At 42.2% G+C, this 24,687-nt stretch overlaps 1 protein-coding gene across 1 annotated transcript; it reads right to left on the bottom strand.

Annotated features, from left to right (window-relative positions):
* Nucleotides 1-2,603: 2,603 nt before the first annotated feature.
* On the bottom strand, nucleotides 2,604-23,644 carry CES2 (carboxylesterase 2). The gene is made up of 13 exons (XM_050922863.1): nucleotides 23,512-23,644; nucleotides 19,552-19,756; nucleotides 18,251-18,383; nucleotides 14,140-14,273; nucleotides 12,189-12,342; nucleotides 11,930-12,034; nucleotides 10,864-10,971; nucleotides 8,511-8,651; nucleotides 6,991-7,071; nucleotides 6,071-6,218; nucleotides 4,898-5,047; nucleotides 4,000-4,072; nucleotides 2,604-3,898 (listed from the first exon to the last, which is right to left on the bottom strand). Exons 1-13 carry the CDS (start codon nucleotides 23,591-23,593, stop codon nucleotides 3,712-3,714), a joined length of 1,701 nt encoding a protein of 566 aa, XP_050778820.1. The 5' UTR covers nucleotides 23,594-23,644; the 3' UTR covers nucleotides 2,604-3,711.
* Nucleotides 23,645-24,687: the final 1,043 nt, after the last annotated feature.

Here is a 24,687-nt window from a genome sequence, read left to right as displayed (position 1 = left end):
TTAGTTACATATAATACCCAGTACATGTGTGGAGGGTCATTCTACATATATGATAGTGATTGTGAGGCCTCCACATAATACTTATGATATGGAGAGCAAAGAACTCAGTGCAGAGGACAGGTGCACTTTGCTAGTTAGGAGAAAAGCTCAGACAAAAGCCATGGCTAAACTTGGAAAACGTGTCACCTCTGGGACCCTTGTTTTGTGCTCTGCAGAAGTTACTTACATGGAGCTAGAGAACCAAGTGCAGAAGTACGGCTTTCCCTGCACTGTTGCAGTAAAAGAAAGGATTTTAGGAAGAATTCTTTGTATATTTCCTATTCACGTGCTCCTTATGAAATACTTCAATATTGTCAGCAGATTGCCAGCCAATCCAAACTCCTCATTGAGGGCAAATTCTTCTACATCTTTCATAAACAAAGATAAACAAAGCAAGCCTAAGATAGGAGTGAATAACTGTATACAGATCTTACAATAGTGGTTAGGAAGTTGAGTCTCTCAGACCATCCCATGGTTCAGTTGGTTGTGGTGGGAAGTCTCAGGGCTTCAACATGTGGTTTTGCAAAAGGAATTCCAAGGAAATTCCATTCATGAGTCTGTCTGTTCCCTTCATGTTAGCTTGTTTCCCTCAGAGTTGCCCATGTGCACAAATAATTTCTGACTGGGCATCTTTCTGTCCTGTGTAATGTATAGATAAATTAAGATTCGATCAGCACATGCACACTGGTCAGACAGGTTTCTCCAAGAATGAGATGATGTGCAAACATTTGCAATGTTTCTTCTTTTCCCTTTCATGTGTGTTCAGCAGATTTTAGTTTTAAATTTGTGCAGTCACAAACTCTTTCTTCCAGTCACTCACTCCTTGGAGCTGACCTTGACAATGAGAGTGAGGGTTGGGCAGGAAATAGTTTTCCTGTCCCACAAGAATTTTTGAGATTTTGAAACACTTTCCCCATCCTGAATCAGGACGATTTCAGATGGGTCAAGCAAAACATGTTGTTTAGATAATTTTGAAATGTTTCATTTTGATTGTGACCTTTCAAAAACATTTACCATTTTTTAGTATCAATAAACTAAAAATTTCAAAACAAAAAGTAATTTTGAACTGAACAAGAACACTTTTCATTTCAGATATGCTGAATCAGGGAATTTTGACAATTTCTAAACTTTTTCTTTCAACTTCATCCAAGTTGGGAACCTGCCCTTTTCCTGTGACCAGATTTGGTTTTGATTAATCAGCATTGTCCAACAAAAAATGTTTAATTGGAAAATTCTCAACCAGCTCTCCTGACAGCCACCTGATCACTGTGGAGCCTGAGGGATCATTTTCTCAAAGTTGGACTGGATGGGAGGGTCCCCGGGACCCCTGGAGAGCTTCTGCCTGCTGGAGCCCCAGAGGCTGCTGCCTCCCTCCCCAGCCCCTCACAGCACTCTAGTGCCTGGAGTCTCCTTCTGCCTCCCCTCCTGCAGGAGGTGAGCAACCTGGCAGAGAGGGGCAGCATCTGTCCAGCAAGCCCAGCACCACTTCCTTGGCTTCTCCAGCCCCAGAGCTCTCGCCATTGCATGCCCCTCAGGCTCCCAGCTGGGCAGCCTCAGCGCTGGGAAAACACGAGCAGGGCTGGATCCAGTGTATATGCGAGTTCGTGGGGTGCTCTCTCGCCCCAATGACTAGTGCCTTACTATGGCAAATACAGTAGTGCAATAGGAGTGTGACGTGGGAAATATCATGTCACATTGTGGCACGGTCACTCAAATCACGATTACGTGTGTGTACTGTGCAGCCCTACTGGCGCCATTTGTGCTAATTTCCCTTTTGCGTCGGTGCCAGTGGTTATAGGCTAAAATGCCAGGACAAAAATGACTTGTTAAAATTAAATGTTAAAATTACACTAGTAGGAAATTGTTTTATTTCACTAACTACAAATTCTGTTTTCATTTTTTTTAAATTTTAAACAGTCAAAACAAAACTGCAAAGTGCAAATGTGTAAAAGCCAAAAAAAACAAAACAAAACCCGGGGTTGGAGGAGCATCCACATTTTTTTTGCTTGGGGAAGCAAAAAAACTTAGAGCCGGCCCTACTTACTGGGGTCAGATCCACCAAGCTTCTGTTTCTCACAAGCAGTCCAATCTCAGTCCAGCCCCTCTTCAGGCTGGACTTTCCTTTTCAGATTCTGCAGATGGATTCTTTTCTTCCTTTTCCCACATCTGAGTCCTTGAGCTTCCTCCTAAATGAATCAACCCAGCTGGTCCACAGCAATCATCTGAGCTGTGTGTTGCTTCTGGCTGCTCTGCCTTCTTGATGTAGCTGGCACCATGAGTTCCAAATCATAAATACCCTGCCTTAGCCTTAATCCACCCTGCAGGGATGGATTTAACATGCTTGAAAACAATTTCAGAACAGTATAAACATCATGGGCAGAGCTTCTGAAGGTGTCTTCCAAGGAGAGATTCCAGGTTGAAACATGCAGTATTATACATACTTATTCGTCTTGATTATAAGCAGAGTCCTGTTTTGTATGATGAGCAGTTCAGTATGTAACATTGTGAATGACACTGAGACAACTTTTGCTGTGTCTTTAAAGTTACTTAATACATGCAACTAATTTATGTTTGAGGATCACATCTTTATTGCTGTTATTGTATTAAATTTTTATCAGTTTTATCTATTTTTGATCACACACAACGACATAAAATCTGAAGTCTCAGTAAACAAAGAAAATTTCAGTGGCTCAGATGATTTCATTTTCCATTGCTTTGATTTATCCAGGGAAGAGTAAAAGACAAATGAATAAAAAAGGGAAATTATCTGATACAAAACAGAATGTTGTGCAATTTTACAAGTGAAGATATTACTGAAAAATGTCAGATGGCAAAAGAGATTTTTTTAGTTTTGGAAACAGTTGTTAATGTTTCTTTTCTTCGTGAGTTATTTGCACTGTGTTTGGTATGAGAGAGTGTGGTTAAGCTTTCAGCAATATTACATAGATATGTATGTACACTGAGATTAGCTAACAACCTTTGCATGTGGGATCTTCCATTTACAATTTGAAAAAATTCCTCCAAAGCATTAATATAAAATAAAAAGCCCTATCTAGTATCATTCAAAGTCTGGTTGAGGAAACAGAAAACAGAAGCATGCATCTCAGGATACACTTTGGCCCTACATTTTTAATATTTTCCCATCAGACTTTTCTGATATTTGAAATCATTTCTGTTCCAAACATTTTATTCCAGTCCAGTATCAAAATGTAGATATTTGAGGGGAATATGTGTTACTATTTAAAAGATACACACCATGTTGGATTCATAGCTCAGAAGATGGGTCTCTTCCTGAGATACAGAGTTTTATCTCCCTGTACTTCCTCGAATATAAGGTTATCCTTTACATTAAATCCCTAAATACTATATCTAGTCTTCCCCTTCAATGCCCCTAGTGACAGTGCCTCAATTATTTCCATTGGGGAGTTAATCCACTGTTTCAATTGTTAATATCTCCCATTATTTAATGTAAATGATCTGGAGTTTTCCTCTTTGTCACATATTTCACTAGTTAGCAACAAAATCTCTGTAATGTCCAGAGCTTTGCTCTCATTTCCCTTAATCAAACTAAAAAAAATGTGCTAACATGATTAAACTTTTTCTATTGAACCAATATTATCTGGTAGAATTTTGTTGTGACAAATTGAAAGCTACAAATTTAAACATTATCATTTATAACTCTGAGTGCTCTTTCTTGTCTTCAGTTATTTTCTTCACTTTTTCAGGGAAGATCTTTGTCCAGAACTCCACTCTGTTCCCTTTCAGTTTCTCTGCTTTCTTTTGCTTTAAATTTAATTCCAGGTATTGGTCATTCAAGTCATAGAGTGGCCATTCCACCAAACCGTCGCCATTAGGATTTCTGGAAATGACAGAATGAAGAATAAAAACCCCATTTAATTTATTGAGATTAAACAAATTCAAATGTTACAACACAATATATGATTATAGCATTACTCTCACCCATTTCGTGCAAAGTTAGCCCAATATTTCATTATCGTTCGGCTGAGGTGTTTCTCTTCCACTGTAGCATCAGCTGAAAGGGAGAATATGTAAATGTAACTATTTTGTAAAGTAAAAAAACAAAACAAAATGTTTGAAATTGTACATGCATAATATCAAAGCATGAGTGCATCAGGCTATTCAAGATACAAGTTACAACAGAATTGCTTAATAGGGAATGATGCTTACAGATTTTTATTGTTTAGATATTATTCTAGCTTGTCTAATGCTAGTATTTTCAAAGATTTCCAGCCAAAAGAATGAAGAGGTAGCTCATTATATATGTTCATGAGCATTCAGCAGATCAGATCATTAAGTCCTTGTTCTAAAATCATATATAAATATGTTTGCATCTCAACAGATCATGTAAAGCTGCTATTCCTAGTCATTCCCTTAGAGAAGCAGGAAGGTACAGTGAAGACAAAAAAAATCTGTGAAGACAAGTTCACAGCACAGATGTATGCTAAATTCAAAACCACATCATAGTCCTGATGCAAACGCGGAAAACTGGTTTGTCAATACACATGTATTTCCACATACAGGTTTTAAAAGATGCAACAGGGGTGTAGAAAGAAAATGCCATAAATACCACTTTAAAGATAACCCTCAATAAAAGAAAAAAATGTATGAGTTTAAATTATGTGGAAGGAAGAAGGGAAGAACAAAAAAAGTATACAATGTTATTAGGAAAAAACCCAAAGTTAATGAAAAATATAACTTACACATCTTTTCTTTGTTTCCAAAGTACTTAATTCAACAAAGTGTGGGTCATATTTGTTTAAAAGACAAGAATGCATCCATAATGTGAAATAGATCTACTTTACAATGAAAAAATAATATCTGAAAAATGTGTCCTTACCAACTATGACTGCATCACCTCTCAAGAACGGCCCACCAAAAACAAAGCCAACTTCATCTCCATGATCCGCTTTTACAAAATCTGGCTTAGTATCTTTAAAAGTACTGGGTCGATGCTGAAATTCATAAAAGTAGAGAGGAGCGCCAGAGTCTAAACAGTGAGAATCAAAGCCAATATTACAATAACTGTACTTTCCATAGGGAACCATTAAATCAGATCAACAGTTTCATGCACGCTCTCAAATCTCTTTTCATATTTTAAAAGGCTGCAGTAGATTAAATCTTGAAATGAGATGCTAACTAAAATTCTAGCTCAGCTAAGGTTTAGAATCAGTTGTTTCTGAACTAGATTTCAGAAAATACAAGAGGCTATGGTACTAGCAGACTAAATTCACTGATTTAATATCCCTCCCGTCCTCTCCCTCTATCTAAAAAAACCACACACCACCACCCAAGACCCGACAATAGTATTGGATACAGAATAAATAGAATTAAGTGAACTTAGGGCCAAAGTTTCTTTAGCTGCATCCAATACTAAATGCAGAAACAATGTTTTGGCATATCGACTGAGAAATATTAGGGAGTTACCATAGGAGAAACATCCAATAGCTCCTGGTTTAGCTGAGGAAATCCAACCTCAGTGTTAACATGTTATGCTATTTCATGTAATTTATTTCTGCTGCATAAAACTTGATCCTGCCTGACTCTAGAGAACTCTCGCCAATATCAGATACTAGAAAGAGCAATAGGATCGAGTAACAAAGAAAGCATTGACAAAGGAAAGGTGGGCTAGACTGGAGAACGATAACCAGTACCAAGTTTTACTCTTCAGAAAGCACAGTCTAAACTGGAGAAAAATGCAGACAAAACTTTTTCCAAACAAAGGGGGATAAGTGCATGAACCAAAGTCTACTGAAGACAGCAGAAGTCTTTCCCTTGACTTTCCATTTGGATCAGGTCCTAAATGAGGACACTTGTCCTAAATGAGTTTCTTCACTGAAGGAAACAGCATGGGAGGAGAGAGTAGCATGGCAGAAAATTATCATGTGCAAGGGCCAAATCTTGAATCAATGAGAATTTTGCCATAATACGAATTTAGTGCTACAATGATTTATTCTCAGCTGCGTGCCAACTGGGAATTGGTCTGAATTTTTGAGGTTGATCGGAAATTCACCTCTATGATATTTAGACACTTGAAGAGCTGGAATAACAAAGAGGATATCTCCCATCAGATCCTGAAATCGGTCTCGCAGCTCAGTAGGGTCATCTGTGTCTCCTAAATATTCATCTGCTACCACAGACACAGATTCAGATGGAAAGTTCTGTAACAAAGGATGGGAATACAACATTAATGGCAGTATTTAGTGTGCTTCATGCTCGAGAGCTCTTTCTCAGTCATGAATTAATAAATACTATTCATTGGTTTTTGATTAGTGCTGGAGAAGCCAGAAGTGACATGGCATTTTGGAACATCACTCTGGACAGTACAGATTCAATGTATATGCATTCCCTATGGAATACAATTATAAAATAATGTAATACACCTCTACCCCGATATAACGCGACCCGATATAACATGAATTTGGATATAACGTGTTGAAGCAGTGCTCCGGGGAGCGGGGCTGCGCACTCTGGCGGATCAAAGCAAGTTCAATATAAAGCGGTTTCACCTATAACGTGGTAAGATTTTTTGGCTCCCGAGGACAGCGTTGTATCGGGGTAGAGGTGTAGTTATAAACAAGAACAGGAAAAGAATAGTTATACATAGCTTATGTTAAAGGAAACCACCCCTTTGAAAGGGCTGGAGGGGCACAGAAGACACTATTAGTTTCAGTGTGGGTAGCTTCTTTTATTTACTCCCCTTGTGCCTCATAGTATATGGGAGTATGGAGCCACCAATTCCGAATGTTCTCTCCTTTGACAGAGGATGACACCAGAGAAGCCAAAGTTAGGTCTGGAATCCACTACTAAGCCATTGAATGCATAAATACTGCAAAAATGAGATCGTGCCAATAGCATCATATAGCCTCAAATGTGGAGTGGATTTTAAATGAATATTAAAATATCATACAAATTAACCTCCTGGTCTCTTACCAATAGCGACAATGTCGACTGCAATGATGAGATTATGGCTTGTTTCTCCATCCCGTCCTCTAGGCCAGTTAAGTTTAATAGCTGTATAGTGAAAATACAGTTTTTCCTTTTTATATTGATTAAAATGATTTGATACCATGTGTTATTTAATTCAGAACTACTTACTGCTCCATTGTATACTAGGCAGTCATGATGATTCATCATTTATTAAATATAAATTTATTCTTTAAATACTAAATTATTTAAGCAACCGGAAAAATGCTTGATGGTTGAGCAGATGGGCACCAAAAGTTGTAACTGTCTGAGTTACTGAAAGCCATTGGACATTCTGATACCAGAGATCAGATTTAGTACCATTCTCTGCAGACAGTTTGACAGCACACATTAAAACATTTAACCTTTAACAAAAGTTACATGTCTAAAAGTCCTCACACAAAAATTAGACTTATTATTAAATGAAAACATAAATTGTGGGATTAATCAAAACTCTCACAGAACACATGTCATATTGGCAGTATGTTCTAGGCTCCTGGCAAACTCTTTGGAAAGACCAATAAATGTACAATATGTTTAGACTCTGTGAGACATTGAAGACGAAATTAAAACATTTGCTGGGAGATGTCAACTCCAATGCATTTAAAAGAGGGGCAAGGCTAATTCAATATGAACCTAATCCACAGTCCACTGATAGCAATGACATCAAGGAGTGCGGTCTGATTTACAGGAGTAAGAACAGAGGGTACGTCCACATTACCCACTGGATCAGTGGGTAGTGATCTATCTATCAGGGATCGATTTATTGTGTCTCTTCTAGACACGATAAAATCGATCTCCAAGCGCTCAGCCGTCGACTCTGGAACTCCACCAGGGCGAGAGGTGGAAGCGGAGTTGACGGGGGAGCCACAGCTGTCGATCCCGCGGCATTTGGACGGGAAGTAAGTCAATCTAAGATACCCTGGAGTAGCTGAAGTCAACGTTTCTCAAACAGGGGTTGCTGCTTCTGTAGGGAAAGCCCCTGGTGGGCCGGGCTGGTGTGTTTACGTGCCCCATCGGCAGGTCTGGCCGATCGCAGCTCCCACTGGCTGCGGATCGCTTCTCCAGGCCAATGGGAGTTGCTGGAAGTGGTGGCCAGTATGTCCCTTAGCCCGCGCTGCTTCCCACAGCCCCCATTGGCCTGGAGCAGCGAACCGCGGCCAGTGGGAGCCGCAATCAGCCAGACCTGCAGACTGGGCAGGTAAACACACCGACCCAGCCCGCCAAGAGCTTTCCCTACAGAAGCGGCAACCCCTGTTTGAGAAACCCTGAGCTACACTATTCTCATAGCTGAAGTTACTTATCTTAGATCGCTCCCCCCTGTAGTGTAGACCAGGCTAGAGTGTAGACAATGTAGAGCAGGGATGGCAGAGCTATATTTAAAACACTACATGTGAGGGGACTATACCCTGATTCTGGTCCTATGGAACAATCTCATATTTTGTAACACATTGATTAGTGTAGGAAAGTCATTGAAAATGTCTTACTGAAGGAATACTCCAGCCATATTCATGGTTATTTACTCCTATTATATATGGGACAGCACTGAATTCTTTGGCAGCCAGCAGCTCTTCGGGTTTCTTTGGAATAAACACACCATCTATAACTATAGGGACACATGCCAATTGCTGTAAGAAAAAAAATCAATATATTATAATTATTTCTTCCTCTAGATGACATTGCAAAATTCCCACTGCTGAGCTGAGCCGAGCCAAGACTAACATAAGTACTCACAAGTTCTAACATTTTACAGTCCAACACTGAAAAGGGTTGTAAAAGCAATTAACAAAGCCCTCAAGTCTCAGGCTATTTTTATTACTTTCTTATGTGCTTCCTTGTGGAATATCTACACAACGTATATGTGGGGTATGTTATGTCTATTTCACCTTTTCCATGTCAGAAATGTGTGTGTGCATGGAGGGAAAATATGGCAGAGTTTTGCATACTGGGAAATGAATACAGAGGGTTACAACAAAGTAAAAACTAGGTGTGAGATTTTAACAGTTCTGCTGGCCTAACTCTGCTCCCACTGAAGTCAATAATAAAACACTCATTGATTTCAATGGGAGCAGATAGGTTGGGCCGAGCACTTTAGAATGCCCCACTCCAGATGGCCAAGATTAATATGTCAGCTGAATGAACCTTGGAAATGTGTGTTATTAGCTTGATTTGTATAAGATGTATAGTCAAGACTACAATAATATGGAAAAAGAATTTCAAAGAACCGTTTACATGACTACAAAAGAGAGGATGGTAAATTACTAGCAGTGGCATTTATACTGCTGTGTAACGTACTTTAATTCTGCCTTCTAAGAAAAAATGACTCTGGCACTGGAAATATTCCCTGTGAGCCAACTATATTTCCCAGTTTGACAGGGACAATTAATTTATTTTTCACAACAGGTGAGCAGCAGGACTGACCTGAAGAGGCTAGCCCAAGAACATTAAAATAATCCCAAGTAAGGGTGTGGCCACCCCCTTTGGCACTAAAATTAGCACACATACATCCATTCTGTCTGGAATAGAGGATATATTTTCTTGCAATTCTAACATACATTTCTGGAACAACGTATCTGGAAATGACAGAATGGAACTGCAAATGTCTAGGGGTCCATTTTTAAAGTGGCCTCACCTGGTGTCTAAAATTGAGGGTTCTAAGTTTTTTGTTTCCATGATTAACACTTAGCGCACATAAAATCTGGTGCGCATATACAAACCGCATTAGTGGATGCAAATCTGGTATATGTCTAAGCCCATAGAACACTGCATGTCTCTGTTCCCAAGCTGCGTTTAGCAACAACAGCATCACTGCTAGACTGAGGAGGCTGGAAACAGAGAAGCAGCTTCTCTTCCAGAAGGCTCTTTACTTGCCTGGCCAATAGTCCAGTGGACAGTTGTTGGCTCGCCTGTAGGCTCTGGAGGCTGAAGTGAACCATCTGGACACTTCTGAAAGATCATAGGATTGGGGAGAGGGCCAGCCAGTTGTCCCCTGAGGACTTCTGGGCCACAGAAGAGAGCTTTAGACCACTAGAACTTCCTTCCAAAGAAAACATTAACGGTCTTTTAACTTTACATTTGGGAGCTCCACTGTCACTCACACACTTCCAAGGCCAACTCTCCATTCCCCACAGCTCTTGCTGTTCCTCCTTTTCCTCTCTACCCTGAAATTCCCTTCACAGAAATGGAGGCATTCCTGAACTCACTCTATCTGCTGAAAGCTGGCTCTGTGAAGCCTGCTTACTTTCCCATTCTAATGCTTGTTACAGAAGCCTCAGTGTGCAGATGTACTATAAATAATCAGAAATAAAACTGCAATAAGCTTTGTGTGGGTGTAGAATCAGTGGGTAGTAGAATAAACAAGTAATAAATGTCATAAAATTAAAAATGGGCTTGAACCCCAGTCCTGGATTCAGATACTCTTGAACTTTGTGGAGTTTGAAATGTGGATTCAAATTCTGCAACTCAGTGGACCATTCTTGTATGAAATGCTTAGTCCTGGTCTATGCTAGGAACTCAGAATTTTCCACTCCCTTGAGTGACACAGTTATACTGACCAAATCCTCCATGCTGACAGCACTATATCAACCGGAGGGCTTCTCCCATTAACACAGTGACCACCTCTTGGGGAGGTGGACTACCTACACTGATGAGAGAAGCTCTCCCGTTGTGTAAGCAGCATCTTCACTGAAGGGCTACAAGGGCACAGTGTAAATGTAGACAAGCCCTAAATATCAGTAACTGCACTAAGGGCCAATCCAAAGCCCACTGAAGTCAATGGGAGTCTTTCTATTGATCTTAATGAGCCTTGGAGTAGCTCCTAAATTAGCAACTCTCACCTACCTTAGTTAGATCAGCACTCACGGTCATTATTTCCTTATCCATTTTCTTCCTTAAACAGTGAACCATTGCAGAACTGGTTGTCTCACAGCCAGATCTATTAGCAATTACCTGCAATTGTTTAAAAACAAAAGAATGGATGAGAGTGGTGTGATAAAGACAAATCATCGATAACCACAACTGCTCTACTATGGTGGAGTTTAAAAAGTGCCCACCACAGACAAGTTTCCAGTGTGCAGAGGCAATTTAGATGCTTCCTATGTCAACTCTCCATTCAACACATCTCTTGCTTTAGGGCAAATGGTGGGTGTGTGAAAATATAGATACACACAGATTGTGGTGTCTGGAGATATGAACAGGAGTCTGCAGGCCCCGGGTTTGAAGGCTACTTTCTGTTTTCTCTGCAATATTCAAAGCAAAACAGGCTATTTATAAAAGCTGCCTTAATCTTCAATAGATACTATGCTTTGATGGTTCTCAGTTGTAATTCTAGTGTAAATTCTTATTACTTTGATTACGAAGACAACAGAAAAAGATCTGTAATGTCTAGGGCTTCCTTCTCTCCTAACATTTTTTTAAAAACATTAGAAAAATCAAGTTCTAACTCCTATTTTCCTCCCAGATTCAGAAAGTAACAGCACAGGACGCTGACACCTGATGTGGACGTCTCCCAGTTCCCAGTTACACAAATGAATGTGTTGAGTTTGGCAGATTATTGCAGCTAGATCCGGACAGTCTAAAACTCTACATCCCCTCTTCCTTTAGTTAGGAACTAGCAGAGTTGCAGCTCAGGCATTAGCCTCTTGTGATGTTACATTCAAAGTCCTCCTAGAATTGCAGAGGTCCTACAGGAAAAGAGGGAAATCAGAACCTGATATTTTCAGTCTAAAATTGTTGTTAAAGTAGGAGAAACTATAAATAAAACCTTTGAGACCATCTTTCTCCATCAGGAAAGAACAGCAGAGTGCAAACACATGGTTGTTAATTTGAAACTCAGTTTTGAGAAGGTGTCAGGCATTGGAAACTTGGTATTTTAGAGAAATACTGTTAAGGTAATACTCAAACTTACACTAGCAACTGCTTGAGGATGGGAAATAAAGAAGCCAGGAAACTGAGCAACTCCACTTTCTGATATGGCTTTATGGAACAAACCTTTTGATAATGGTGATAAAATCTACAAACAAAAAATAAGAATACAATTTACATATTAAAATGCAAATTTGATACAATCCAGGACTGACTTTACTTCAGAAGCTAGATTTAAAAGTGAGGCTTGATTCTAGACTTACTGAGTGTTCTTAATATAAAGGTATTTATTGGAAACTTACATGTGCTCCAACACTAATTCCTCCTGCAGATTCTCCAAATATAGTAACAGACTCTGGATCTCCTCCAAAAAACTCAATATTTTCCTGAACCCACTGCAAAGCTGCCACTTGATCCAACAAGCCCCAGTTTCCACGAGCATGTTCATCACCAGTACTGAAATCAGAAGTGTATATAGGGTATTAGTAGTAAAACCACCAGCTATTTATTCCTTACTGTTGGGCATACAACACTACCTCTACAGAACGAAAACCATGCTGATACTGTATTCTTACACCAGCTTATTGAAAGTCTATTTCTGAGCCCCAACACATGGCTTTGAGTACTGCAGGCCATTGCTGATCGCTTCTTGACTTTCAAAGGAATAGTTTTCTACTATACACATGAACTCCAGACAACATAATATTACAGACAGAGCATTTAGCAACAGGCCCATATTAAGTTACATTATAGGTTTAAACAATGAGAAGTTGTTTCTTCACTTCAGCAGGTGGGTATTGTAGTTTTAAGAACACTTGATAAAGATCCTGTAGGCGTTTGTCTCTGTCTGAGGGACTGGAGAAGAAATAGACTGGCAGAGCCAGAAGAGTACCCAGAAGTCACCTACTACAGGACAGGCCCAACAAAGAAAGTAACAGAACGCCACTAGCTGTCACCTTCAGCCCCTAACTAAAACCTCTCCAGCGCATCATCAAGGATATACAACCTATCCTGAAGGACGATCCCCCACTCTCACAGACCTTGGGAGACAGATTAGAGACAGCCCTCCAACCTGAAGCAAATACTCACCAGCAACTACACACCACACAACAAAAACACTAACCCAGGAACCCATCCCTGCAATAAACCTTGTTACCCACTCTGTTCACATATCTATTCAAGGGACACCATCATAGGACCTAACCACATCAGCCACATCATCAGGGACTCGTTCACCTGCACATCTACCAATGTGATATATGCCATCATGTGCCAGCAATGCCCCTCTGCTATGTACATTGGCCAAACTGCCTCAACGCAAAAGAATAAATGGACATAAATCTGAGTCAAGAATTATAACATTCAAAAACCAGTCGGAGAACACTTCAGCCTCCCTGGACACTCAATAACAGACTTAAAAGTGGCAATTCTTCAACAAAAAACTGCAAAACCAGACTCCAGCGAGAAACTGCAGAACTGGAATTAATTTGCAAACTGGACACCATCAAATTAGGCCTGAATAATGACTGGGAATGGATGGATCATTATACAAGCTAAAAACTAATTTCCCCATGCTAATTTTCCCCCTACTGTTATTCACACCTTCTTGTCAACTGTTTGAAATGGGTCACCCTGATTACCGCTACAAAAGTTTTTTTCCTCCTGCTGATAATAGCCCACTTTAATTGAATTGTCTCTGTTAGAATTGATAAAGCAACCTCCCATCTTTTCATGGACTATGTATATATATCTTCCTATTGTATTTTCCACTCTATGCATCTGATTAAGTAGGTTTTAGCCCACGAAAGCTTATGTCCAAATAAATTTGTTAGTCTCTACGGTGCCCCAAGTACTCCTCGTTGTTTTTGCTGATACAGACTAACACGGCTACCACTTGGAAATGTGTCACTATTCTAGGTTTAGGCTGACCAGACTAGCTTTCTGCATTTTAAAATTTTTTGTTTGACTGTGAATTTTTAACTGATGTCAGGACACCCAGAGTAGAATGGGATATGAGAAATGAAAAGTAATAATAAAATTAATTACTTGGAAAAAAGATGCTGCAATTGTGCAGTAAGAAAGGAAGAAGAGGCTATATGTTTCTTCTTCAAACACCTCAGCTTTGGGCCTAAAGAAATTCATGCTCATTCACTCATATTCCTGTCATGGATATACATCCACCCACCCAGTCTGTGTGTGTTTTAAACAGAACACCTTGTTTGAGCAGATTCATAGTAACAAAACATGTCTCACCTAAAGAATCCAGTGATACCTAACCTATACTGGACAGCTACTACCACCACATTTTCATAGGCAGATAGTGCTGATCCATCATAAATTGAAGCCGCACCTAGCAGCAAACCTCCTCCATGGATCCACACCATAACCTGAAAAGAGCAGGATCAGTTAGAATTACTTGTAATGATGAACTTGAAAATTTTGTAATAAATGTCAAATACAAATCAAAGGGTTGCAAGTTACAATTTTTATTAACAGGATTATTATTTTTAAAACAACAGTTTAGTTTTAGATAGTGCTAAACAAGGAGAAAAAAACCTGTTGTTTATGTACAACATTTACTCTGTAAGAAGTGTGAAAAGTGGCCCATGCTAAGGACCAATGCATTTTTATTTAATTTTGTCACCAAGAACATCATAACGTATTGTAAATATCCTTTTTACCCAGTGTCACTTATACTTATGTATAGTGCTTTGAAATTTCAAAGGGTGTCAGAGGCTACTTACACTAACCAAGTTATCTTATTGAACTAATATTCAGCATTTTCTTTTGTTTGATTTTTTGCTATATAATTCATGGCTCTTGACTTTGTACTTCTAACAAAGGTGCTCCGTGACTCAGCAGAACTACGATGATTATTTTTTATTATTTTACGGGAATAATAAGTGGGAAGGGAAGTGATGAACACCTTGCAATGTAGGTAAGAAGTCACGATCCCTACTCTGAAAAGCTTACAAGCTAATTTCAGATCTGACACAATGAAAAGGGGTACGAGACCAGTAGTGGGAAGCTGAGAGAGGAAGAATAGGTTAACATTAGTAAAGCTACAGGATAACTGAAAAGGGTAGTGCACACTGTGATGGACTAAAAGATTAATTTAAATGAAATATACAGATGCCCTGGCTGGCTAATTACTTGTAAGTGTCATGGAAGAAGTAGGCCTTAGGGAAGGACATGAAAGGAAAGGGCCTTACAGATCAGCTCAGGAAGGGCATTCCGAGCACAGGTAGCAGTATGGAAGAAAGCGAGGAGAAGGTTGTGAGAGAAGCAGACAAATAGGGTAGCAAGGTAGCATCATTTGCAGTGCAGAGAAAGTGGGTGAGAGGTATGTGTGATAACATAGGAGAAGAGGTCAGAGAAGTGAGGAGGGGCAGAATTACAAAGGCCCTTGAAGGTGAAGGCTGGAATACTGATCTTGATGCCCGGAAACGGAGAAAGATTCAAAGAGGAGCTGATGTGATCACAGTGACAGATAAAGCAGATGATCAAGATGAGTCAAGGCAGTGGCTGCATTTTTGTGTGGACTGAAAAGGGGGCAATGTGGATGAGAGGGAGGCCAGAGAGAAGGATGTTGCCGCATTCATCACAGGAGATAAAGAGGGTCTGAATGAGTTCTAGATGTGTGGACAGAGAGAACAGATTCAATATGAGGGATGATTTGATGCTAGAGTCAAACAGGACCATGGGGATGAAATTACAGCTCGTGACAGGTGGGGTCAGGTCAGGTCTGGGTATGTGGGGCAGAAGCCTGGGAAAATCAGGGCCCTATGAGGGTTTGCAGACCTGCCACTGGCAGACTCCATCCAGGGGTAGATGGCTTTGCTGTGCTCGTGCCTCCCAAATCTGAACGCTTGCCATCCATCAAAAGAAGCTCTACAAGGTGAGCCAAAAGCGAGTTTCCTTTTGATCAACTCAACATGAGCTCCACAAAGCCTGAGGGTAAGTCTACACTACAGGATTATTCCGATTTTACATAAACCGGTTTTGTAAAACAGATTGTATAAAGTCGAGTGCACGCGGCCACACAAAGCACAATAATTCGGTGGTGTGCGTCAATGTACCGAGGCTAGCGTCGATTTCTGGAGCGTTGCACTGTGGGTAGCTATCCCGTAGCTATCCCATAGTTCCTGCAGTCTCCCTCGCCCATTGGAATTCTGGGTTGAGATCCCAATGCATGATGGTGCAAAAACAGTGTTGCGGGTGATTCTGGGTAAATGTCGTCACTCATTCCTTCCTCCGGGAAAGCAACAGCAGACAATCATTTCGCACCCTCTTTCCCTGGATTTCCCTGGCAGACGCCATAGCATGGCAACCATGGAGCCCGTTTTGCCTTTTGTCACTGTCACCGTATGTGTACTGGATGCCGCTGACAGAGGCGGTACTGCAGTGCTACATAGCAGCATTCATTTGCCTTTGCAAGGTAGCAGAGACGGTTACCAGTCGTTCTGTATCGTCTGCTGTGCTACTGTAAATTGGCGATGAGATGACGGTTATCAGTCGTTCTGTACCGTCTGCTGCTGTCATGGGTGCTCCTGGTTGACCTTCGCTGAGGTCGGCCGGGGGCGCAAAGACAAAAGTGGGAATGACTCCCCGGGTCATTCCCTCCTTTATGTTGTATCTAAAAATAGAGTCAGTCCTGCCTAGAATATGGGGCAAGTGTACTAAAGAACCAGTGTACCAGAGAGCACAGCCGCTCCGTGTCAGATCCCTCAGAAATGATGAGCTGCATGCCATTCTAGGGGGTGCCCCTGCAACAACCCCACCCGTTGCTTCCCTCCTCCCCCAACCCTCCTGGGCTACCGTTGCAGGGTCCCCCCATTTGTGTGATGAAGTAATAAAGAATGCAGGAATAAGAAACACTGACTTTTTAGTAAGATAAAATGAGGGGGAGGCAGCCTCCAGCTGCTGTGATAGTCCAGGCAGGAGATTAAACGGTGGGGTGGAGAGGAGCCCAACATCCCGCTGCTATGATAGTCCAGGCAGTACAGAATCTTTTCTTTAGACATGAAAGGGGGGGGCTGATGGAGCTCAGCCCCCAGTTGCTAGGATGAGGACGGTTACCAGCCGTTCTGTACCATCTGCCGGGAATAACCGGGAGTCATTCCTATTTTTACACAGGCCCCCCAGCCGACCTCACCTGAGGCCAGCCAGGAGCACTCATGGGATGATGACAAGGATGGCTACCAGTCCTTCTGCACTGTACCGTCTGTCACAGGGGAGGGGAGGGGAGGGGAGAGGATGCTGCTGTTCAGTGCCGCAGCACCCTGTCTACCAGCAGCATGCAGTAGACGTAGGGTGACAATGAAAAAAGTCAAGAAATGATTTTTCTCTTTTCTTTCATGGGGGTGGGGAGGGAGCGTAAATTAACGAGATATACCCTGAACCACCCCGGACAATGTGTTTGACCCTACAGGCATTGGGAGCTCAGCCAAGAATGCAAATACTTTTCGGAGACTGCAGGGACTGTGGGATAGCTGGAGTCCTCAGTCCCCCCTTCCCTTCCTCCATGAACGTCCGTTTGATTCTTTGGCTTTCCGTTATGCTTGTCACGCAGCACTGTGCTGTGGACTCTGTATCATAGCCTGGAGATTTTTTTCAAATGCTTTCGCATTTTGTCTTCTGTAACGGAGCTCTGATAGTACAGATTTCTCTCCCCATACAGCAATCAGATCCAGTATCTCCCGTACGATCCATGCTGGAGCTCTTTTTGGATTTGGGACTGCATCGCCACCCGTGCTGATCAGAGTTTCATGCTGGGCAAACAGGAAATGAAATTCTAAAGTTTGCGGGGCTTTTCCTGTCTACCTCGCCAGTGCATCCGAGTTCAGATTGCTTTCCAGAGCGGTCACAGTGGTGCACTGTGGGATACCGCCCGGAGGCCAATACCGTCGATTTGCGGCCACGCTAACCCTAATCCGACATGGCAATACCGATTTCAGCGCTACTCCTCTCATTGGGGAGGAGTACAGAAACCGGTTTTAAGAGCCCTTTATATCGATATAAAGGGCTTTGTTGCATGGACGGCTGCAGGGTTAAATCGGTTAACGCTACTAAAATCGGTTTAAATGTGTAGTGTAGACCAGGCCTGACTCAGCTGAAAAATGTTCTTTGAAGATCCTAAGCTGCCAGGAAAAATGGGCATTACATGAAAAATATTTATCACCAAATACCCTATATCTTACCTGAAGTTAGAAGACCTCAGTTCACAGTTTTAACATTATAGAGAATTAAGGTGAAATACATAATTTCCAACTTTGCTTTATTACATCTTTACTATACCGCTAACACAATCTAGTACAGCACAGGGATGAGGATAAAGATATAGCTATTAAGTAGGTTTGCTTACAGGTAACTTCTTGTTCGAATGGGCAGGCGTGTAAATATTCAGAAACAAACAATCTTCAGAAACGGTTAGGGGAGGACATACAGCTTTTAACATTTCTGTCATTGACTTTATCCACTCCGTGTCTTGTAGGCACCTTTAATGAGATAATGAAAATGCCAATGTTCAGTAAAATTATAGTAACACATGATCATAATGTTAGTTTTATCTGATACTAGATTTCTGAAAACAATATTTCTAAAGCTGGACACATTTACAGAGTGATCCAAAAATATCTATTTCACAACACCACGTTAATCTTGAAATAAGGAAACCAGCTTTAAGTAAGAATTGCAAATACTGACCTGAGTTACAACAGAAAACCCCTGTCACCTAGATCCTCCTGGCATTATAATTATGTAGATTTGCCTCTTACTTTGAACATGTATCATTTTTGTCTCTGCGCAACTCATGCAAGTCAAGATATAACCAAAGGAGCTCTTAAAGTTCCAGATTGCCTTATCAAAGTCCAACTCAGTGGATTAGTGGGGGAATCATTTTGCTTGGAAATGCGTGAAACAATAACTAAGCTATCAACTTATTTTCAAAAATACTACAAAAGGCATTATTTGGAAAATTCACTGTGTTCCTATACAAGGGTTGCCTGATCATTTACAGCTCCCTCCAGCCAATATGCTGGAGTTGTTGGACAATGAAGTAGACAGCACAGTTGTTTATAAACTCCTCCTGAGAAGAGTCTCCCTGACCTCAGTTGAGTCTGCATAGCAGGAGGAGGAGCAGGAAGTGGGAGAGAACATCACTGATGAACAGGGAGAATTATTTATTGCAATGGCCATAAAATTGAAATGACAGTTAAAATCAATCACATAGAATATCTTTTCCAGACAGCTTGACCCCACTTAAACTGACCTAGCAGGGCTTATATTCCAGATTTATTTACTGAGGGAAACATTAACTAGGTTGGCAGCGTATCCAAAATTTAAATGTAGCAAATGTTTTCACAGTTAACACTCACATGGATCCCTAACTATATATTAGCGTTGTGGTGTTACTGGGCTATTTTAGTAAAGGACAAGAACACCATTCAATTCACAAGAGAAATGACTGGAGGATTTTAGGAATTTCACATTTTACTTATGGGACCCACCATTACCATGCAAAACACATTCACTAAAGCCGAACTCCTTTGCTAGGATAAATAATGCTACACAACCTCATTAACAAAAAAAAGGCATACATGACACCATTTAGATTCATTTACTAAATAGGGTACATAGGCAAAGCCTGACACAATCAGATCTTACATTGGTGGGTAGGAAGTTGCAGCTCTCAGACCTTTCCATGGCTCTGCTTGTTGTGGTGGGGAAAATCTCAGGGATCCAAGAGGTGGTTTTGCAAAAGGAATTCCAAGAAAAACATTCACGAGCCTGTCTGTTCCTTTCACGCTGGTCTGTTTTCCTTGAAGTCGCCCATATTTGGTAGTCACTTCTGGTTGTGCACCTTTATGCCCTGTGCAACATATTGATAAGATATCAGCACATTCTCAATGAGGCAGCTTTCCCAGTGCATCACGTGCTGCTCAGACAATCTTCCACTTTTTTCCCCAGGAATACCTGCCTTACAGTGACATTCTTGAAAGTACTGTAAGAAGTTGTACTTGTAAGAAATACCAAGAAGTTCAACTGTAGGGAACCGCGGAAGACCGTGTACGGCCTACTAGGGTAGTTTCGCTTTCTTGGCAGCCGGTCACTGTAGGACATGGCACGCCAGTTATAACTTGTTTTTAACTGGTTAGAACCAGTTTGTATGGCCCTCGGCCAAAGGGCGGACGCCGCCTGTGGAAAGTCTCTGGCCTTTGGCCAAGGGACGGACCAGCCTGTGGAAAGCCCCTATTTGCTTATGTATGAGTTGTGTTTGTATTCTGTATATATAGCTGCATGGTCTCGGTCCCGCCCTTGGACTCCATACCAAGGCCGAGCTTCGGTGCGCTGGGTTCCCCGCCTCCGTGACAGCAACGCCAGCAGTCCCCGTTGCGGGTGTGTCACTTTACCTTCATTAAAGCCAATAACTCACAGTATGTGTGGGCCTCGTTTTTGCAGAGCACCCTGGGTAGGCCAGTAGCCTCCCAAGAACCTTACATCAACCTTTACATTATCCAATAAAAGGTTATGAGATGACTTAATCATAGATTATAAGAGCCTACATGGGGAGAAGATTTGAGATAGCAGAGGACTCTTTAACCTAGAAGACAAAGGCATAATAAGATCCAATGACTGAAAGCTGAATCTAGACTAGGTAAACCCAGACTAGAAATAAACTGTAAATTTTCAACAAGATAGTAATTAATCATTGGAACAACTTATCAAGTCATATGATGGACTCTATTATTTTACGTCTTTAAATCAGTATTGGGTGTCTTTAAATATTTTCTAGCTCAACCACAAGATATGGGCTTGATGCAGGAATTACTGGGGAAATTTAATGGCCTGTGTTATGCAAAGGTCAGACAAAATGATCCCGATGGTCCCTTCTGGCCTTACAATTTATTAATCTTTCTTCAATGCTTTTAGCATAGTCCTTTCATTTGTTTGCTATCATAGATCAAAGTAAAAGTACTGTGGAAATAACTACTTCTTCCCCTACAGTATTTCACTACACGAATTTTCTGATATTTCCAGTTCAGAAGCAGGAATATGCTCTGACAGTGAGAGCTGGGGTGTAATTAGGAATAGGCTGCAAGTTTTTCAAAATGAACAAAAATGATGAGTTATCTCATACTATATGGTTGAAAAGTGGCCAATCACCACTTGAATTACTTAGAACACTCCCCTGCATAACCCTTCATCTGTCTCACTGTTTTGTCTCCTGTAGAACATGAGTTCAGATACTATTCAGGTGCTGCTGGAAATAATTATCTTAATAAGTAAGAGGGATTTATTCCCTTCAGTTGACCCAACACATGTGCTCCTTCCATTGTGTTCCCTCAGCAGGTCAACAAGGTGCTGGGTACCTGGCAGGATAAGGATATATGAGGCCAGATTCAGGAATCACATAACAGCCAGTTATATGATCATGCAGAGCACTAACTCTGGCCTGAGCGTTGGCCCAAACCAGGTGTTTTGAGATCATTTTTTAAAGCTGCTTCACAGTTGAAAAGGGTAAAAAATGTCTGTGCTAGATATTTTAGGAACATCTTCAAATATGTTATTGACTTCTTGCTTTAACCATTGTTACTGACTGCTTAGGCTTGAAGGATTTTTTCTTTTGAGTGTTAATTTTTCATTACATCATATGTACTTCACAGAGAAGATGCAGCCTGAAATTTTCAAAGCATCTAAACGATTTGGCTGTCTAATTCCTATTCAGTTTTAACAGTATTTGGCCATCCAAATCCCTCGGGCAACTTTGAAAATCTCACCCATAATTTACAGTTTGATTTTCTTTGGTTTTTGCACACATACAATGTGACGATAGCCTGCAGAATTCTAGATGGCATGGACATATTTTAATAATGGTAGTCAAAGAATCTCTTCTTACAAAAAACAGAAAAGTGGAGTACATAATAAATTCAGGAAAAGGCTTACAAAATGCACAACTCAGCTTGGCCTTTCTGAAAAGACATATACACCTTTAAAACTAAAACAAATAAAAATGGCAGCGGCAGGTAAACAAACCGGCCCGGCCCGCCAGGGGCTTTCACTACACAAGCGGCGACCCCTGTTTGAGAAACCCTGAGTTAGGGCTTGATTTACGGCGATTCATGTCATAACTTCCTTCACATTGAGATAAAAATACACCCAGGGCCAGCTGTAACTCCCCCGCCCCGTCCCCCCCCCAGTGCCGCCCCGCTGAAACAAAAAGAAAATCAAGCCTCCCACCTAGGGTGCTGTCCCGCCGAACCAAAAACAAGCAAACAACAACAACAAATCCAGCACCGCGCTGCTGAACCAAAAACACCCTCCGAGCGCCGCCCCACCGAACCAAAAAGAAAATCACCCCCTCTCGGAGTGCCGCCCCACCAAAGCAAAAACAACAACAACAACAACAAAATCCCAGCGCCGTCCCACTGAATCAAAAACAACCCCCCCTGAGCACCACCCCGCCGAATCAAAAACAATGACAAAAAAACCCAGCACCTCCCTGCCAAACCAAAAACAACCCCCCCCACCCCAGCGCCGGCCTGCCGAACCAAAGAGAAAATCAACACCCTCTCAGAGCGCCACCACGCCAAGCCAAAAAGAAAATGAACCCCCTTCCCCTGGAGCCCCGCCCCGCAGAATAAAAAAAGAAACAAACAAAAAAAACCCCTAGCGCCGCCCCGCCGAACCAAGATTGGCCACCCCTTATAAAGTGCCGCCCCAAGCATGTGCTTGGTTGGCTGGTGCCTGGAGCCAGCCCTGAATACACCCCAGATCCTGTACCCCTAGGCCACAGCCCTGACTCCCTTCTGCACCTCAACCCCCTGCCCCAGCCCTGAGCCCCTCAAACACTGAACTCCTCATTCCCAGCTCCGACCTGCAGCCCTCACCCCCCCGCACTCTGCCCCAGCCCAACCCCTTTGCCCCAGCTCCACTGAGTCATAGGCATCAACAATTTTCTTCAGCTGGGTCACTAGAAAAAAGTTAGAAAACCACCTTTCTAAGTGACATACAAGCTCTGTAGTCATAGGACAAAAAGGGAGGTTAGTGAGTTACAGATTGTTGTAATAAGCTATAAATCCAGTGTATGTATTAAGACCACGATTTGCAGTGTCTAGCAAAGTTATGCATTAAGTTCTTTGAAAGTGTTGTGCAGGTGTCTTTTGAGGATGAGAACTGATAGGTCAGATCTAGAGTAATCAACAAAAACACCAAATCCCTAGTGCATGAATACTTTTCACAACGTGCTCACTTTATATCAGACCTCATCAATCCTCATCCTTAAAGAAAACCTGCACAACACTTTCAAAAGATGAGCCTGAGTGCTTAAATTCATAACTTTGCTAGACATTAATTTATGACACTGGATTTATGACTTATTTCTTTCCCATAGTGAAATTAAAGTGCGGTTCTACTTATGACAGATTCTAGAGTGACCAGATAGCAAGTGTGAAAATTTGACACTTGGGGGGGGTGGGTGGGAGGGGGGGAGTTAGTTGTATATATAAGAAAAAGCCCCTATTATGGGTCACCCTCTAACAGAATCAGACTGAAAATGTTTAACAGTAGGTCCCATGCTTAAATCCCTTCTTGACTTTTCCCATCAGTAAAGGAGTTTATATTTACCCTCAGTTGCAATCACAACGAACCATGCAGCACAAATCAGAGACCCGAACAGCCAAATCCTGACAGCCCCTTGCATTTTCATGGCTACACTAATCAACTGCTACTTCTCTTCTTTCAATTGCCAAATGCAGGCACAAAGGTCACATTACCGGAAGACTGACTAAGGGCTTGTTACTAAACTCTAGAGCCAAACAGCTGTTAGGAAAAAGGCCCTCGTGGTATGTGTTAGAAGGGAATTGACTTCCACCCAATCCCTAAGTGAATAAAAAGACCAGTTCTGGAGACAGGTTGAACAAGAGCTGCCAAGACCAACCCTGATCCCTTATCTACCACAAAACTCCCTACAAAGCAGTTCATCATTCTTTCTGTGACCACTGGTATGTCTGGCACTTTGAAGACAAACAAGTCATTGCCCCCAGTGAGTTTGCAACCCCAAAATCTGCATTTTGGGATTGCTCAGACGCAGGGCCGGTGCAACCATTTAGGCAGACTAGGCGGTTGCCTAGGGCGCCGAGATTTGAGGGCGCCAAAAAGCACCCCCAAATTTTTTTTTAAATGGTTGAGCAGCTGCTGCTGCTGGGACAGAGAGGGAGTCTGAGCTGCCGGCGGCAGCTGGCAGCCCAGGGTGTCCCCTGGGTCAGTGCGCCGCAGCGGCAGCCAGCAGTCCAGGGGGTCCCCTGGGTCAGGGCGCTGCCCCGGCAGCTGGCAGCCCAGGGTGGGGGTCCCGTGGCCCAGGGATACCCCGGGCTGCCGGCTGCCATGGAGGCGCACTGACCCTGGGTCAGGGCACCGCCGCGGCAGCTGGCAGTCCAGGGTGTCCCCTGGGTCAGGGTGCCGCCACGGCAGCCAGCAGCCCAGGGTGTCCGGAGGGGGAGGCAGACAGCTCTCGTGGAGCTGCCACAGTCATGCCTGCGGGCGGACGGTCGGCTGCTTGCGCGGCTCCGGTGGACCTCCCGCAGACACCACTGCGGCAGCTCCACTGGAGCCATAGAGCACCGGACTGCCCGCAGGCACCACTGCAGCAGCTCCACCGGAGCCGCAGGACCAGCGCACGTGGCGGCGAAATTGCCGTCCGCCTAGGGCGCTCAAAACCCTAGCGCCGATCCTGCTCAGACGGGTTGCAAAAAACAAGCACTTTGAAGGTACATGTGATTGGGCTGAGTTACTGCTTTGCCA

This window comes from Gopherus flavomarginatus, chromosome 14 (assembly GCF_025201925.1).
Source record: "Gopherus flavomarginatus isolate rGopFla2 chromosome 14, rGopFla2.mat.asm, whole genome shotgun sequence".
Taxonomy (NCBI): Eukaryota; Metazoa; Chordata; order Testudines; family Testudinidae; genus Gopherus; species Gopherus flavomarginatus.
Note: the sequence above shows the minus strand (reverse complement) of the source record. Positions and strands in the feature narration are given on the sequence as shown.

Bases quoted from the DNA above. Each gene is read 5' to 3' on its own strand.
- CES2 (XM_050922863.1), bottom strand. From the start codon at position 23,593: ATGAAAATGCAAGGGGCTGTCAGGATTTGGCTGTTCGGGTCTCTGATT. The intron at 6,219-6,990 runs GTAAGAGACCAG...CCTTTGTTACAG, and splicing joins AGTCGACATTGTCGCTATTG to AACTTTCCATCTGAATCTGT. The intron at 3,899-3,999 runs GTGAGAGTAATG...TGTCATTTCCAG, and splicing joins GCTAACTTTGCACGAAATGG to AAATCCTAATGGCGACGGTT.